Source organism: Aquarana catesbeiana, linkage group LG06, assembly GCF_042186555.1.
Source record: "Aquarana catesbeiana isolate 2022-GZ linkage group LG06, ASM4218655v1, whole genome shotgun sequence".
NCBI classification, from domain to species: Eukaryota; Metazoa; Chordata; class Amphibia; order Anura; family Ranidae; genus Aquarana; species Aquarana catesbeiana.
The window spans coordinates 99154421-99173097 of record NC_133329.1 but is presented as its reverse complement, the minus strand read 5'-3'; the positions used below and the strand labels follow the sequence as shown (position 1 = coordinate 99173097).

General features: G+C 44.2%; 1 protein-coding gene across 1 annotated transcript in view; it reads right to left on the bottom strand.

Annotated features, from left to right (window-relative positions):
* Positions 1–18677, bottom strand: part of PRKCB (protein kinase C beta) — a 323981-nt gene that overhangs the window by 16700 nt on the left and 288604 nt on the right. The window contains exon 16 of the mRNA XM_073636508.1: positions 7054–7194. Coding sequence (XP_073492609.1) covers positions 7054–7194 — 141 coding nt within the window. The remainder of the gene's footprint in view (positions 1–7053; positions 7195–18677) is intronic.

The window sequence follows — 18677 nt, the reverse complement described above, 5'->3', positions numbered from 1 at the left end:
GTGTCCCTTCTTGCTAGGACACAGGTGGCTTCTACCACCTAGCATCTTTCTGTTGCTAGGATGGAGGTGATTTGTGCCACCTAGCCTCGTATTACTAGGATGCAGAAGGCATCTGCCACCTTGTGTTCTTCATTGCCAGGATGCAGGCAACTTTTGCCACTAGTGTCTGTTGCTAGGACACAGATGGATTCTATTGCCTAGCCTCCTCTTGTTGCTAAGACAGACATCTGTTGCCATCTACCATCCTTCATTGCTAGGTGCAGAAATCTCTTGTTCTTCAATAGAGCACCATTTTGCCCTGCATGCATGTAAACGTCAGAATAAACGTTTTGATGCATAAAATATGGTTCATGTTGAAAGACGCTGTGCTTTGCTGTACAGTAGCCATATCCATGAGTCCTAACAGCTTAGAAACACCTGCTGGTTGTTTGCATTAGAGGGCTGGCAGGCTGCAAAGATTCTGTAGTATACAGAAAATCCAGCAAAGATTTTAATGAAATTTTAAAACAAATTTCTCCCAGATGCATATACAGTATTTCACAAAAGTGTGTACACCCCTCATATTTTTGTAAATATTTTATTATATCTTTTCATGTGACAACATTGAAGAAATTACATTTTACTACAATGTAAAGTAGTGAGTGTACAGCTTGTATAACAGTGTAAATTTGCTGTTCCCTCAAAATAACTTAACACACAGCTATTAATGTCTAAACCGCTGGCAACAAAAGTGAGTACACCCCTAAGTGAAAATGTCCCAAGTGGGCCCATTTTCCCTCCCCAGTGTCATGTAACTCGTTACTGTTACAAGGTCTCAGGTTTGAATGGGAAGCAGGTATGTTAGATTTGTTATCGCTCTCACTCTCTCATACTGGTCACTGGAAGTTCAACATGGCATCTCATGGCAAAGAACTCTCTGAGGATCTGAAAAAAAGAATTGTTGCTCTCTATAAAGATGGCCTAGGCTATAAGAAGATTGCCAAGACCCTGAAACTGAGCTGCAGCACGGTGGCCAAGACCATACAGCGGTTTAACAGGCCAGATTCCACTCAGAACAGGACTCGCCATGGTCGGCCAAAGAAGTTGAGTGCACGTGCTCAGCGTCATATCCAGAGGTTGTCTTTGGGAAATAGACGTATGAGTGCTGCCAGCATTGCTGCAGAGGTTGGAGGGGTGGGGGGTCAGCCTGTCAGTGCTCAGACCATATGCCACACACTGCATCAAATTGGTCTGCATGGCTGTCGTTCCAGAAGGAAGCCTCTTCTAAAGATGATGCACAAGAAAGCCCGCAAATAGTTTGCTGAAGACAAGCAGACTAAGAACATGGACTAATGGAACCATGTCTTGTGGTCTGATGAGACCAAGATAAACTTATTTGGTTCAGATGATGTCAAGCATGTGTGGCGGCAACCAGGTGAGGAGTACAAAGACAAGTGTGTCTTGCCTAGAGTCAAGCATGGTGGTGGGAGTGTCATGGTCTGGGGCTGCATAAGTGTGTCCGGCACTGGGGAGCTACAGTTCATTGAGGGAACCATGAATGCCAAAAAGTACTGTGACATACTGAAGCAGAGAATGATCCCCTCCCTTCGGAGACTGGGCTGCAGGGCAGTATTCCAACATGATAACGACCCCAAACACACCTCCAAGACGACCACTGCCTTGCTAAAGAAGCTGAGGGTAAAGGTGATGGACTGGCCAAGCATGTCTCCAGACCTAAACCCTTTTGAGCAACTGTGGGGCATCCTCAAACGGAAGGTGGAGGAGCGCAAGGTCTCTAACATCCACCAGCTCCGTGATGTTATCATGGAGGGGTGGAAGAGGACTCCAGTGGCAATCTGTGAAGCTCTGGTGAACTCCATGCCCAAGAGGGTTAAGGCAGTGCTGGAAAATAATGGTGGCCACACAAAATATTGACACTTTGGGCCCAATTTGGATATTTTCACTTAGGGGTGTACTCACTTTTGTTGCCAGCGGTTTAGACATTAATGGCTGTGTGTTGAGTTATTTTGAGGGTACAGCAAATTTACACTGTTATCCAAGCTGTACACTCATTACTTTACATTGTAGCAAAGTGTCATTTCTTCAGTGTTGTCATATGAAAAGATATAATAAAATATTTACAAAAATGTGAGGGGTGTACTCACTTTTGTGAGATACTGTAGATACGTAGATGAATGAGGGCTTGTTCTAAAGTGCATTGTTCAGAATATGTAATTACTTCAGTATGCGAAGTCTGGGCACTGAATCACCTTAAGGCTGACGCATTACGTTGCCCACCATAGTAACAGCCCAGGTTGCTTTCATTTTTAATTTTGCCTTCAACCCTTTGTGGTCAAATGACTCAGCTGCAGCACACTAAAACCAAGAGTTGACAACCATCAAGATGTTGTTAACTGACTGAGCAATTAAAAATTTCCTGTGTAACTGAGGCCTCGGTCACTTGTGATGTGCTATGAAGAGGATGCGGCCAGGGACAGGCCAATCTTTTCCAGTTCTTCCATAGATGTGTGACTTTTAAGAGGACCCATATGCAAAAGCAATGCAAGAAGATTCAAAGCCTCATTTATCTAAAAGTAGAAACATCGGGCTGATTTCATAAAGCTATAACGCACGTGTCATTTGTCAGGGTGATTGTTATTTTTCTATTGAATTAATAATATTTTTAGCTCTTGTTGCTGCAAAATATTTGCTTTGTGAATTCAACCTTCTGTCTAAGATGGTCTGTGCATAACTTAGAAATCAGTTTCATTCTCTCATAATGCACTGGGAAAGAAAAATGGAAATTGTGAAGAACACAGATGGGGACAACTTTTTGGTTAGACTCTTAGATAAGTTAGAACTTGATAGCTGGTTCAGCGAGGCGTCACATCCTTAGATACACATTTCTATTTTTATTTTTTTTTTTACCGCAGCCATTTATGTGATTAAAACCACAAGCCGTATGCTGGGGCGTTATGTAATAAATGCATACCGCTCTGCAGCGTATACCTTTCAGGAAGAAGCAGCAAAACAGATGGTGCATTTTTAATAAATGTAACTGCAAACTACAAAGATTGAATTATTCAGACTGCTGCTGTCTTGTAAACTGTCAGAATGCCTCAGCTTCTCCTGCTCACACTAAAATAGGTCACAGAAAGGCAAACAGAAGTCGGGGGGGAGGGGTAAACGCGGTCATGTGACCTCTCCTCCTCCTCACCCTCCATGTCAGCATTCCGTAGACCTTCAAATCCTGAAAATCAGACAGGTGCACAGAGGATGCCAACTGCGCTGCAATAAATCCCCTTCCATCAGTTCTTCTACAGGCCATTTTAAAAGGGAGTAAGCAATGAAGCAAAATACCTCTGTGAGACAAGCTGCCGTTCTTTGACTGCTGCAGCTTCCAAACTAGTATCAGGAGTCTCACACACAGGTATTTCACTTAGTGGTAGGCTTTCTTTGAAAAGGCAACACGTCCAGATTTCTGTTCATCAGTTTTAATGTGCGAGTCTGCATACCCTTTCGGCTAGGTTCACACTGATGCGGTGCGGGATTCGCAGGGATTTCTGTGCGTTTCCCGCACAATTGCACCCCGTTCATGCGACCCACTGCGGGTGTCAATGTTAAGTTACTCGCACCCCAAAAACAGTTTGCAAAACGCAGTGCGATTGGCAGAATTGGATTGCATGGGTATTAAACACCCATTTAGTTACCCGCACCGTTACCCACACCGCACCAGTGTGAACCTAGGCTTAAGAGACATCGGGGGGAGATTTACTAAAACTGGTACACACAAACACTGGTGCAGCTATGCATAGTAACCAATCAGCTGCTAGGTTTTACTGGCAAGGCTTAAAGAGGTTGTATACCCTCAGAAAAAAAAAAAAAAAAAACCTGTAAGGCACCGCATACTAGCTCATTATGAAATACTTACCTTAGAACGAGGTCCTCATATCGCAGGCCAGTCCACGCCGCGGGAACTGACATTTTGCCTACGGCATGTCTTCCGGGTTTGCAGCTCCGGCGCTGGGAGTGGCCGGAGCTGCGATGATGTCACTCCTGCGCATACGCGTGGGAGTCTTCTTCCCGGCAAGGTCTGGCAGCGTCTGCGGGACTTTCAGCCGGGCATTCACAGTGCATGCACCGTTGACGTCAGCGGCTGCATGCAAAGTGAATATCTTCTAAACCGTACAGGTGTGTTTTAGTAAATCGCCCCCATTGTTCTCTTTCCCAAGCAGGGTAAAGTGACAGGGCAACGGGAAAAAAGGGCACCTTTCAACCCCCTATATACTTACCTTAACGGCACTCCCTCACAGCTTTTTGCTCCTCTGGAGCATGCAAGATTTCCTGCTCTTTTGTGATGGTGCCTAGCAGCTAATTACTATACCCAAGCACTGTCACCGCTCCAACACAAATGGTTTTAGTGCAAACTGCTGCAAGCAGACAGAGGTAAATTATGCATATAGGTGTCAGATGCCATTTCCATAGACACCATCACCTTTCCCAGCATGGGCAAAGTGACAGTGTCCCTTCAAGTGACAAGTTCAGAGCCTATAACCACTAGGATGCAATTAAAAGCCCCAGTAACCACAGTTCAGTTTCATAGTGGGACTACATAATGTCAATGTATGTTTAATCACTATGGCTCACCCCACTTTGCCTTATTGGATAAAGGCATGGTCTTTTTGCAGAATGGCTGCAAAATTTGGCCAACAGGAGACTATAAGAATAATAGTGTACACTTTTGTATAGTTTTAGAACAAGTTGGGAAGGCTAGATCTTATAAAGTTTTATAGAGTAATCTGTACTACTATTATTGGGAGAATACTAGCAGTAGAAATGCACAGAAAGTTTTAAAGTATAAGTAAAGGCAAAACTTTTTTTGGGGGGTTTTGGACAGAGTGGAGAGGGATTAGAACACCTGTCAGTTTTTATTGTTGTCTGTGCAAAGTAAAAGAAAAGTAAAAGAAAAGCCCAAATTTGGGTTGTCCCCAGAAAAGTAAGAGGGGGGAAATGTTCCAATGGGGGTACTCGTTCTGGTGACCTGGAGGTCCCCAATGAATTCCCTTAATTTGCAGAGATTTCCTCTCACTTCCTGTTTGGCTATGGGACAGGAAGCGAACGGAAATCTCTTCACATGGAAAATAAACTGACCGAGGTTATAACCGTCCCTTGATCTATCCAAAATGTTCTACACTTCTTAATTTTTTTTTTAAGTTTTGGATGAAGTGAGGCGGAGGTAAAATTTCCATAAGGTTTTTTTTTTTTTTTAACCCATTACAGAATCGAGGAGGAGATCTCCCTCACTACGGCTACTTTCACACTGAGGAGCTATAGCACTAAAAATAGCACCTGTAAAGCGCCTCTCCTCTCACTCCAGTGTGACAGCCCGAGTGCTTTTACACTGGAGCGGTGTGCTGGCAGGATGCTCAAAAAAGTCCTGCAAGCAGCATCTTTGAGGTGCTGTAAGTGTAGTGTATACACCGCTCCTAAAGCGCCCCTGCCCATTGAAATCAATGGGCAGCGCCACGGAAGTGCCGGCAAAGAGCAACTGCAGCGGCACTTTGAACCCTTTTTTTGCCGTTAGCGGGGGGTTAAAAGTGCCCCGCTAGTGGTCGAGAAAACATGGTAAAGCACCGCTAAAAATAGCGCCGCTTTACCACCGACACCCGCCCGCCCCAGTGTGAAAGTGCCCTACCTGTCCCTGTGACAAATGTACAATGGGTATGCAGTCACTGGGTCAGGAAGCTATGGACAGCTGGAAAATATGTGTGTTTGCCTCTCCCATTGGAGAGATTAGGGGGAATCTCCCAATAGGGAAACATAGATGGCAGTAAACCACTGGCAGAACCTATATATGCCTTCCTGCTCTTCCCAAATATAAACTACAATGTTGTCTTAAAGTGATTTAGGCATTAACTAGGCTTTAACAAACTACAGTCTGAACTTCTGATTCCTTAAAAAAAACCCCCCCCCCCCCCCCCCCCAACAACTGTCCTGACCAATCAAACTCTTGCGTCCGAGTAGGTCTCCCTCAAAGTTTCTGATCCATAAAGCCTAGTGTTATGAGCCCTTACCTAACTGCTTAAACAGAAGATGTTTTCCAGTGCCAAGATGAGGCCACTATATACCAAGTTTCTAGTTATATCAGGTAACTAGGAAGTTGGAAAGGCAGAAAGGAGGAATGGGAAGCAGCACAAAGAAAATGTTTACATATTCTAAACAAGCAGTAAAAGAGCTTTGAAACAAGCCCTCATCTACATCTCTAGCTGATTGTAGCATGAAGCAATTCCTCCTTAAAGATGAAATCAAAGGCTCTAAAGCAGGGGTGTCAAACTGGCGGCCCTCCAGCTGTTGTGAAACTACAAGTCCCATGAGGCATTGCAAGGCTGACATCTACAAGCATAACTCCCTAAGGGAGATTTTGCTTCCATTAAAAACAAAGGGGAGAATAGCTGAAATTTCCATGCCTCTGTTGTAAAATCAAAGATTAATTGCTCCACAATACCTATAGCTACATACATGAATAAGACATTATTTTAATGTGCTCCCACTGCTTGTTCAGAATAGGTAAATACTTAAGTGTGCATAATCTGCTCAGAGGTTCACTTTATAGAAAAACAAGATAAAAAAAAAAAAAAAAGTACTACGTTTGCTGTGACAGGTCCGCCTAAAAAAGCCTGTCCAATTATGATACACACTGCTGTATAAATAGGTTTTATTTATAGAATTTTACGGCTGAAAAAATTTAAAAAAGAGAAAGTGCTATTCCAGCTGGGACGGTACAATTGGCCAGGACTGGGGAATGAGAAGTCTCCTTCGACTTACAACCTGATGACTAAGACAAAGTCTAAGCGATGCGCGATGTACACATACTGTGTGCAAACATACACAAAACTGACCACACCACCACACACAGAGCCATAGAGTGAACACACACAGAGCAATGACACATAAAACACGCACCACAACCACAGTGTTCACAAATACGCAAGCACACAGAACACAGCGAGTTTGGCACAGACGGCAGCGAAAGGTTGTAGAAAATAGAGGCGTGGTACTGCAGGGACAGCTTACCGCCTTTGGCTTGTAGGGTGGTTGGATCTCTTTCCTCTCAAGCTTCTCCCAGTCTATATATCGGAAGAATGCATGGTCCTTTATATCTCGCTCCCCTTCTGGTCCACAGCCCAAGCGTTTGCCTGGATGTTTCGTCATAAGCTACCAAGGAAGAAAACCTCATTTAATGATGACCGGTAAGCGAGGAATGAAAACGTTAAAATAAGCGATTGTCAAATTTCTCATTTCAATGAATATTTACTTATTTATGGAACACAAGTACATGACCCTCATCAGATTGAAGCTCTCCGACATCCTCTGGTCACCTCCGCTATCACCTGGTAATTTGTGGCAGATGAAGAAGGAACACCATACAACGGGGGATATGCAATTAGCGGACCTCCAGCTGTTTCAAAACTACAAGTCCCATCATGCCTCTGCCTCTGGGTATCATGCTTGTGGCTGTCAGAGCCTTGCTATGCCTCATGGGACTTGTAGTTCTGCAACAGCTGGAGGTCCGCTAATTGCATATCCCTGCCATACAAACTGTAAATTTAAGTGTAGCTCCAGCCATTTTCAGCCATAAAAAAAAAAAAAAAAACAAAAGTTCTAATTCCCTAATTTACAGCTGGCAAGTTCTGCAGTCTTTAAAGTAATCAGAATAAATTTTACTGCATGAGTAACAAGACCGCAGAAGAGATGTTGCATGTTTCTGCTTAGCAACCAATTCTGTTGCTAGTGACACGGAAAGAAGAGAGCCTGGGATGTGTTGGAGTGGAGCAGATGTGCTACAGACGCTAGTGGATGTCACTGCAGTCCATGGAGGCAGCACAGCTGTGCACAAATGGTTGTTGTTACTCGAAAAACAAGCTGCGGAATTCACAGGTAATGTGACTTTACACAGATTTACATAATAGAAATCAGAGTCTTGCTGTGAGTTAGCCAGTAATTATTATTCATTTTTTTTTACATATTGCACATCAAATATAGGGCAAGGCTTAGACAGAATAAAACCATATTTACCTGTGCCATGTCTTTTATGCATATGTAACTGCAGCAATGCTTTTACTGGCATTTATATTATTCATCTTTTAAACAAGTTATACTGTCAATCAACTGATAGTTGTTCGGTCACAATGTAGCAGTTTATATTTAGATAAGGAGCACAGGATCATATTTTTTAAGGCAACACTTCGAGTGGAACGTCACACTCTCAATCAACATTGGCCATTTTTAATCGTTATTCTGCTAGCATTAGTAAATTGAAAAGAAAGTATATCATATTTACTTGTTTCAAACTTTTTTTTTACATTTCTTTAGTTCCTTCTGGTTTCCATGCCTAGGCAAATGATGTCATACATCCTAGAAGTCTTCAGGAGGGGCTTTCTCAGCTAAGTACACCCACCTGCCTGCACGCCTGAGCTAAGGGCAGATAGATTCCAGGAGGTAAATTCTACATGAATCATCTGCCCTTAATCCAGATGGCCGCAGCCAGAAATGCTTCGGGGGGTGTTTTTCAAAGCAATTTCTCAGCAAAATAAAGCATGGAAACATGGATGGATGGGGGAGTTTGCTTTGAATGTTAAAAAGGAATTTAGTGTTTTTGGTTTGTGGTGCTCAGATGAAGTGTAGTTCCACTTTAACCAAATAGTTACATTATAAGAAATATTAAACTCTTCCCATGTGTCCTGGCGGGCCTTTAAAAGATACTGAAAACCTGGAAAGCGGGAAGGAACAGCGATCATATGACAACTGTGATTGGCTATCACATGATCGTGAGCCGGGCCTTCCATCTACTGATCATTAGTGGGGACAGAAAGTGGTCTTTGACAGCTCGGTCTCTGTACTGGGAGTATGCAGTGAGAGCGCTCTAAAAACACAAACATTGGTCATCCAGTGACCCATATGTCTGGTGTGTGGGTGTTAAAAGAGAACTGCGGGATCCAAAATATAGATATATATATATATATATATATCTATAAATCACACACACATACATACACATATATATACATATACACACACACAAACTCACCTACACACCCACAACATCAATCTGAACTGCTGCTGTCCCCGGGACCACCGATCACTGATCACTCAGTTCTCTGGACCACTCTAAGCAGAGAGCCATGACTCTTAGTCACTGGCTCTGTCCCTCCAGTACTCACTGGAGTGCCAGGCTGTGGAGGGGGCAAGAGCAGCTGGCTCAGGATCTTAGTGGCGTGCTGAGAAGCTGAGTCAGCAGCTGGTCAGGCATCTGGGTGGATCCTGACATTATTGTGCACTCCTGTGACCCACAGGAGAAGTATGGCCAACAGAGCTTTGGGAAAACTCCTTTAAAGCCCACCCATTTGCTGTTGCACGCGTTAGGCAGCTGTCAACAGGTTAAAGTAGCTATAAGCCCGACCATTCACATCTCGTTAAAGCTTTTAACACATTAAACCAGAACTAAACCTCCTTAACCTTAACAGTCAAAGAATTGGTAATCTTTGCCTCTGTTTGATCTCCAGTTGCTATGATGCTGCACATGTGATTAAGTATGACAACAGCCATTTGATGGCTTGACAGTTTAGTTTGGAATCATGAGCAACTGTGATGTTATCATTTACGGAATGCCTTAAATTTAACTGTTTTTGGCAAACAGGTAAAATAATGGGTTTAGTTCCACTTTAATGGAAATAATTTAATTTTTTTAATCTGCAGATTTAAAGCTGAACTCCAGGTATGGAATTTATAGTGTAGTTACTTCAGTCCAACTTGGACAAAGTAGAGAATGCTTTGCAATAACTTAGAAACAAGCAAGGTGATCTTTGAACTGCACCTGTGCAGAGCAAGCAACCCCCTGTGGTTACTATGCAGCAGAGCAGGAACCCAGAAGACAGCAGTGATCACTGTAGTGGTGGTGACTGCAGTGATTCTCCACTTCCAACAAGTATGGCATATTCATGCTTGGTTCCCGGCAGGACCAATGTAACTATGAAATGAAAATCATATTTTAAGTTCAGCTTTAATCAAAAGAATACCTGGTGACCCTGCCACGAAGGTGCTTGTTAGAGCACTTACTGTTACATGATACAACAACCCATCACCCAGTTGTGCGTCGATCCCTCCTGGTAGAGACTAAAAGAGGCCATGCTGACAGAAGCTGTGCAGACATGGTCCACAATTGTCATTCGGGATGAGCCAATCCGCCTGGGTTTAGTTTGTGAACAATTTTGCAAATCTGATGACGTACCCCCTCTGAGGTCTGCAGGGAGGGGGCACATATCTTCTTGTTTAATTCTGCCCATTTGTATGGCTAATAGGCAAATTATTGTCAGACAAAAGGCCTGGGAAGCCAGACACTGCCATGAGGGACATGTACCAATGCCCACATGAAGAAACACACAAAAAGCAGTCTCTATCCCTACACAGAATTAAATGTTGGTTCTCTCTAACCAACATATGCTGAAAATATTGCTGCTGTGAGCCATATATAAGGGTGCTGGGTTATCCATGCCTTCAAATTATTGACTCTTGGGACTCAGGTGACCAGGGATGAAGGGTATACTTTGCTTTTTTGGTTGTTTGAGTCCTGGGGATTCATCTTGAACCCATGGTAGTGGTGAACCTGAACCTCATCTCTAGTTGTCATTATCAGGAAGGCAGTCCCCAGAGCAATGCAAATAACACTGAAGCTTAAGATGCAGACTTCAAAGGGTAATTTCACCTTTACAGAAAAATCTGTAAGGTAAACTTACACAAGACGCCCTCCTCACCCCCGCCCGCTGACCTGGATGACCCGCCCTGATAGATCAGGTCGCCACCTCACTGGTCCGGGGCTTAGAAATTCCTGCAGCTTAATCTCCAAAACATATCTGGTCAGAAGGTACGTTTATGAGCATTCTAATTGGTCGGCGCCGTCACATGGGCGGCTATGACCAATCATGACCTGCGTAGCTCGTCATGCCACTGCGGGCGAAGAGGAGAGAAAGTCACTGGGATTTCAAATCCCGAGACTGGTAAGGCGGCGATACGAGCTGTCAGTGCGGGTGGTCACCGGACTCCAGGTAAGCGGGATGGGGAGGGGGCCCAGTGTAAGTTCACCTTACAGATTTTCTGTAAAGGTGAACTTAAACTTTAAAGTGGTTATAAAGACAAAGGTTTTTTTTTTTTACCTTAAAGTGATTTTAAAGGTTCTTTTTTATAACAATAATGTTATGTTACTTACCTGCTCTGTGCAGTGGTTTTGCACAGAGCAGCCCCGATCCTCCTCTTCGCAGGTCCCCCACCAGCACACCTGGCTACTCCCCCCTGGACCAATACCTCCAATAGCAAACTGCTTGCTATGGGGGCACTGGTGCATGCTCGCTTTTGAGCCCCGCTCAATGCGTACATAAGATATATAGCCACGGCTCGGCGCCTCTCCCACTCTCTCCTCATTGGCTCACTGGCTGCGATTGACAGCAGTGGGAGCCAATGGCTCCTGCTGCTGTGTCTCAGCCAATGACTACAGGGAGATCCGGGACAGCCGAGGCTCCCGTGCACATCACTGAATCGAGAGGGGGGTCAGGTGAGTAGTGGAGGGGGCTGGGGGGGGGACAGCACACAGGTGTTTTTACCTTCATGCATAGAATGCATGAAGGTAAAAAACCTTCAGCCTTTACAAACACTTTAATGCATTCTCTGCATTAAGATATAAAACAAAAAAAAACAAAAAACAAACAAACAAAAAAAAAAAACACACACACACACACGTTCCCCTCAGCCCCCCTTAAACACTTACCTGAACCCAACCTTGATCCAGCGCTGTGCCCATCTGCAGCAGCTCTTCTCCCTTCTGATGGGAGCCAGTGGCTCTTGCTGCGGTCAGTCAATGCCCGTGTGGAGGGAATCAGGAGTGGGACTGAGCTGTGTTGTGTGTGTCAACAGATGCACACAGCTCAGCTCGGGATCAAGCCTGCACAAGTGCCCCCATAGCAGGTAGCTTGCTATGGTGGGACTCAAAGAGGAGGAACCAAGAGCGCTGGTGGGAGACCCCAGAAGAGGAGTTTTGGAGCTGCTTTGTGCAAAATCATTGCACAGAGCAGGCAAGTATAACATATTTGTGATAAAAAAAAAACCCTTTACAAATCACTTTAAAAATGTTTAATCTAGCGTGTACCAGTTCATTATTCATTAAAAGATGAGGACAGGCCAGATTTATGCCATGCTTTGACTTGATCAAGTCAGTCAGCACGATGCACGGATGCGAATCTCTGACGCAGCGGATGTGACTCAGTGCCTTACAGCGGAGTTCTGGGGAGACATTATGGCTCACCAGCAATGCCCAGCCATTTCCTATTAGCTTGCTTTGGATGGCGGAGAAGATCGATTGCAATCAGCCTGCACAAGCACTTGTGCTGGGAGCCCTTTTCTGTGCATCAATCTGTGTGTGTGTCTGTAATATACAGGCACGTGCCAGCTCATGTGTGCCCAACATGTGTGCCGTTACCCACCCCACATGGCAGAGGTGTAAAGCCTGAGGGTGCAGCCTTGCTGGAATAGATTAACATTTACGCGGTGTGCTTCACACCCATTATGCTAATTTTCAGCGCTGAATGCTTGAGGACACCATCAAGGCACCGAGTGTTTTGTTTGCCCTTAAGAATCCCAGCCGGGGGGGTATAATACATAACATGAAAAATAAAGACAAATTGGTGTGACGCTGTACATACACTGCAAGAATGACCCACAACAGATATAATACAATGTTTTATTAGAAGCAGTCATACAACTTCCATATTTAAACTGGTTTTCACTGGAGAAACAGTAAAAAAAAAAAAAGTAATAGGAGCTGCCTTGCCCAATTGTAGGATAAAAAACACTGCAGTTTGTGCAGTCCCTTTGTAAAAAAAAATATAAAAGCTGCCAATTCTGTACCTATCTAACTTTTAGGAGCCACCAACAGGTTCATCCAAAAAGTCAGCTTTAAAAAAAACAAAAAAAAATTTATATATATATATATATATATATATATATATATATATATATATATATATATATATATATATATATATATATATATATATACCTACAATTCATTTATCGTAAAAGGGTCTGATTCTTTTGGAATGAAAGAATTCTACAGTATTCTGGTCCAAGTCAGCTGACCTATTCCATGGCATAGATCACATGATCTGCCACTAAAGCCAGGATGATACCAACAGAGCCTTCAGACGGTATTATTTAGGATTACTATGAGAAAATGCCAAGTTTGAAAGACCACAAAGACTTATGATGGTGAACAGGTTTATGTGAGGTCACCGTTATCACATTGTGTTCATGGCACAGGAAGTTAGGAGAAATCCCCCTAATTTGCCCAATGTGTCAAAAAAATGTGACAGGGGACTCCCTGATTCTCTACTCTATAAACAAAAAAGTTCTGGCCCTTTATGCACTTTGAAATCTGGATGCTGTATTCAAGGCCGGACTGGCCTACCCAGATAGCGGGAAATTTCCCGGTAGGCCACCTGCCCTGGGGCCGCTTTGAGCTGTGGCTGCGATCGCTCGGACGCTGGCCCAGTGTTGCCAACCGCCCGTTAATTTACAGGCAGCCCATTACAGGCAGCGGTGCCTGCAAAAAATATGGCTGCTGGCTGACATGTCAACTTCGCATGCGCCGCTCCAAACCTAGCCAGGCTCGGGAAAGCCTGTACACGCTCAGCAATTTTCGGGCAGGCGGGCGCATGCGCAGTAACGTAATGGCACCATTTGGGACTTGTCTCGGTGGTGAGGAGCTCCTCTCCACATTATGGCCACGTAAGACCAGACCCCTCTGCTGCCTCTGACCACCTCCTGTTACTTTTCTGTACCATGTCTGCACAGCCTATGACCACCTCCTATACCATGTCCGCACATCCTATGTCTACCTCCTGTACCATGTCCGCATATCCTATGTCCACCTCCTGTAGCATGTCCGCACAGCCTATGACCATTCTATTCTTTCCAAAATACCGGTCAAAACTAATGCATGGCATGAGAGGAAATGGGACATATATTGGCCACAAGTTAGGTTTAAAGTGGATGTAAACCCACAATTTTTTTCTTTAATGAAGACTTCTACCTGGTAGCGTAGAGGATAGAGTAGAGTCATCTGTGCCCAGTCTTGCCACAAAGAGTTAATCCAGCTCTGAGCAATCCTCTTGTCTTTTTTTACTGTGATAAAAAAAACGACACACAAAAACATCTGTGTGGCCACTCCCCCCCACTGCTGTGACCGACATCCTATTTTCTTTATCTCATGCACCATCAAGAGAGCAGAGTGTGTCTACGGCACCGAGTGTATGACATGCGCAGGAAGGAGTGTATATGACAGGAGGCCCGAGAGCGTGCTCTCCTCCTTCTGTGCTCGAGCTCACCTTCAGGCTACAGGTGTGAGGTTCAGCCTGGGGACACTGCCTAGCCAAGGGGAGTGTAGAGGTGGGCGGGGAGTTGTGTGACGTCACCACTACGCCCAGGAGCGACAGCATACAGACCCGCTCACCAATTTCAGAGTTTTGCAAGGCTCCTACAGATGAAGGGGGTGACATTGCTAAGGTAGACAGGTAAGGTATACAGGCAGAAGGCTCCTATATATGCATAGATTTATACTGTGCCATTAGTTGAATCACGGTGAGGGGTGGGTTTACATCCACTTTAATATTTGCATAATATGGAGCACATGGATTTTGGGAGTACTCAGGTGCTCTAAAGATTAAGCGAGTGTGCAAGTGAGAATAAATCGCTACAAAGTGAGATTCCCAGCTTAGGCAGGCAGAAAAGGTGTCACCAAAGGAAGTTTTTACACTCACCAGCTATTCTGGCGACGGTCGTAAAATGTTGGCTTTCCATCACTTTCTATCTCAGTGATAGTCACCAAGAAGAGGGGACTGAATCTCCATGGCTGGAACATGGGCAACAATAATATCTTAAAGGGAAGTATAAAAGAGGATTTTGACTTACCAGTAAGATCCATTACCTGAGTACAGTATAGGACACAGGCTTCTTTGCACCGGGCCTGTTGAGGGCCTTGGGACCAGAACTTAAGGAGTTTGTGCACACTTCGGTGTGTTGAACGGACTCTCTTTTTGGAACTCATTCTCAGGAGGACATGGACAGCGCTTGGCGGAAACTGTGTTGCTTTAGGGATGCTTTATTGTGCGCCAGAAAGCGCCTCATCCACCAGCAGGAGACTGGTTCACGATCGGCCCAGAGACTATAGCTTGTTGGTCTTTAAGGAGGAAGAGGAGGTCTGAAGATTTCCCCTTCCCTCCACTCTTCCCTGTGTGTTTTTGTCCTTTCAATAAAGCTTCGAACCTGTCCCCTTCCTCTACCCCCCATCACACCCGTTGCTTGTTTAAATTATATTCAGTTTAAAACAATGCATGCTTTGAATCAAGTAATGTGTACAGTACAGGCAGTCCCTGAGTTATGAACAGGCTAGGGACTGTAGGTTTGTTCTTAAGTCGAATATATTCATAAGTCGGAACAGCATGGGCAGAATGGCAGATATGTCCTTTTCCGATGTTCCGTCGAATGTGCCCGCCATCGAAAAGGGTCCGTCGAATATGCCCGCCGTCGAAAAGGGTCTGTCGAATGTGCCCGCCGTCGAAAAGGGGCCGTCGAATGTGCCCGCCGTCGAAAAGGGGCCGTCGAATGTGCCTGCCGTCAAAAAGGTTCCGTCAAATGTGCCCGCCGTCGAAAAGGTTCCGTCAAATGTGCCCGCCGTCCCGTTCGTAAGTAGGAGTCGTTTATAAGTCGGATGTTCGTAACTCGGGGACTTCCTGTAACATGTTTTTCTGGTAAATGCTTACGGGGTAAGCGGCGTCATGCATGACGTGATGTTTCAGGGTATTATTACTCTGCACAACACATTAGGCATCATACTGCTGGGTGAATGTATTTATTTGTATGCTTGAAACTGTATTGTATTTATGCGCTACGTCGCAGTAGAGGGTTGAATGTACCCAGATGAAGCATTTGTTTTTTGTATATTTTATTATGCAAAATAAAGTATACCTTTTCAACCAAAAATAGGACACAGGCTTCTTTAAAAGTTTAGCTCACCTTTTGTGAAAAAATAATAGATGCATATATTTTTGCAGTGAAAAAAACGTGCATGTGCATTTATTATTTTATCCCTAGGGAGCCGGGAAAGCATTGTAACCGTGATCGGTAAAACAATGCCAGACTCCTGTAGACAAGCCCTGTAGCTTTCAGCCTGTACCTGCATATGTCCTGGCTGTTTACAAGCTGCAGGGCTTGTCAATAAATTACAAGGCTGCTCATCAGCGACCTTGCAGTCCATTCAGAACTACAAGCTGTCAGCCACAATAAGGTGACAGTACTTGTAGTTCAAGTCATTCACAGGAAATTGTGAATGAATGATGCGGCTGTGTAGGCAGAGCCCCACACGGATGGGTTCTTTTCAAATAGTGAAAGCGGGCGCTGGAAGGAGATTCAGCTTGCTGTCACTGGGGGGGCGAGAGGCTGTAGCTGCTGGAACATGTAACATGTTCCAAAAAGGTGAACTTATCCTTTAATCATTATGATGGAGTATATGCATCTACCTTCAAGTGACTGGACACTGACAAAAAAAAAAATCTGCTGAAGGCCTATATATCCCCTATATAGCCCCTCCCACTCTTAATTAGCCTCAGTTTTGTAGCAAGCAATAATATCACAAAAATAGAGTGGAGAGATTGTGTCCTTTGCTTTACTTCAGGAAACAGATTTTAATGGAAAGACAAAAATCCTGTTTTCCTAGTCGTACAGTACAGGACACTGGCTTTTTTTTAATCATTATGACTGGGGCGTCTAAAAGCAGTCTGAGGGGTGGGTAACACCACAAACAATGCCAAAAGGCCCACTTAACAAAACAGGGCAAGAAGGCTCCCCAAACTGAGAAAGCAGCTTCTACCACCTTATGCCCAAAACCGGCATCAGGGGAGGCCTTAAATTCTCTGTAGTAGAACTTAGCAAACATGAACAGAAGCCTGGGTGGCAACCTTGCAAATCTGGGAAACAAATTGCTGATGCTGAAATGCCCATGAAGCACTAACAGATGTTGTAGAGTATTCCATAACAAGAAAGGGAGAAGCCCTATCTTTCAGACTATAGGCTCTAATGATAACTTGTCTGATCCACTTAGCAATGGTGGCCCAAAATGCAGGGAGTCCCTTACGGGAAATCTTAGGAAGCACAAAGAGGGAATTCGATTTCCTAAAGGAGGCAGTAGCTGAGAGGTAAACTCTTACAATGTACAACATGACCAGACTTCCGTAAGATGTTTTGAAGCAAGACAAAGAAGAGAGGAGAAGGTCTTGATTAAGGTGGAAGGCAAAGACCACCCACCACCTTTGAGAGGAAAGAGGCTTTAGACCCCAAGACAACTTTGTCCTTGTGCAACACTAAAAGACTTCTTACAGGATAAAGCCTCCAATTCAGAGCCCTAATGGGTAAGGTGAGAAAAGGGAATATAAATAACAGGTTCAAAGGGTAGCTTTACGAACCAAGATAACCAGATTGGGGTTCCAAGGGGACACAGGAACTGGAAGGGAAACGGGGAGATGTGAGCTACACCCTGAACAAAGGCCTTAACTAGTTAGTGAGGCCAAGTGTTTCTGAAACAGAATAACCAAGGCAGAAATATGTCATTTAATATTCAATGCCAGATGTTTTTACAGATTGGACTGGAGGGAAGACAGAATGGGGTAGATTTACTAAAACTAGTGAACACCTAATCTGGTGCAGCTGTGCATGGTAGACAATCAGCTTCTAAATTCAGCTTTTTTCAAATAAGCTTTGACAATAAAACCCTGGAAGCTAATTGGTTTCTATTTAGAGTTGCACCAGATTTTTCACTCTTCAGTTTTCGTAAATAGCTCCAAGTATGTAACACAGGGTACTTTCTAAGAAAGACCGCTTAACTCACAAGCACGTAGGTCTTCAAGGTGTGATGGAAGACTTTTTGAGAAGATGAATTCCTTTTAGGAGGGCAGGGATGACTGAATCTGAAAGGTCCTTGTCCCTCAGGTCTGTGGCTTCATTGGCCTTGCTGTCAAAGCCAGCCGCTGAAAAGCAAGATAATTCAAGAACCCTAAAACATAAATCCCCTAAGAGCTGACCCAAAACCAGTGCAAGGAACTTGGTGAAGACCCATGGGGACCAAAGAGAAGAGTGATAAGTTGGTAATGATGATTGCCCACTGTTAAAAATAAAGACAGCACTGATGACGCAAAAACATAGGAATATACAGGTAAGCATCCTGGATGTCTATTGAGGTCTGTGAATCTCCCAAAAGAAGAGGCACTGGCATTTCCGTGACAAACTTTTGAACTCATAGGAATAAATTGACAGTCTACAGATCCAGAATGGGATGGTTTCCCCCTTTCAGTTTGGGAACCGTAAAAAAGGTTTGAATAGAAACCTTGAAAGTGTTGGCACAGGGGTAATTACCCCTTGAGTGGGAGCTGCTGAGGAAGAGGAAGCAGATCCACCTGCCATTAGTAGGGTTGCCACCTCATCCCTTTAAACCCAAACACATATTAATTACGTGGGTTCTGTAGCTAATTTGATGCAGATAAGGCACTGAGCTTAATTACCACCTTAATCAACCACAGAACCTGTGTAATTAATGTGTTCGG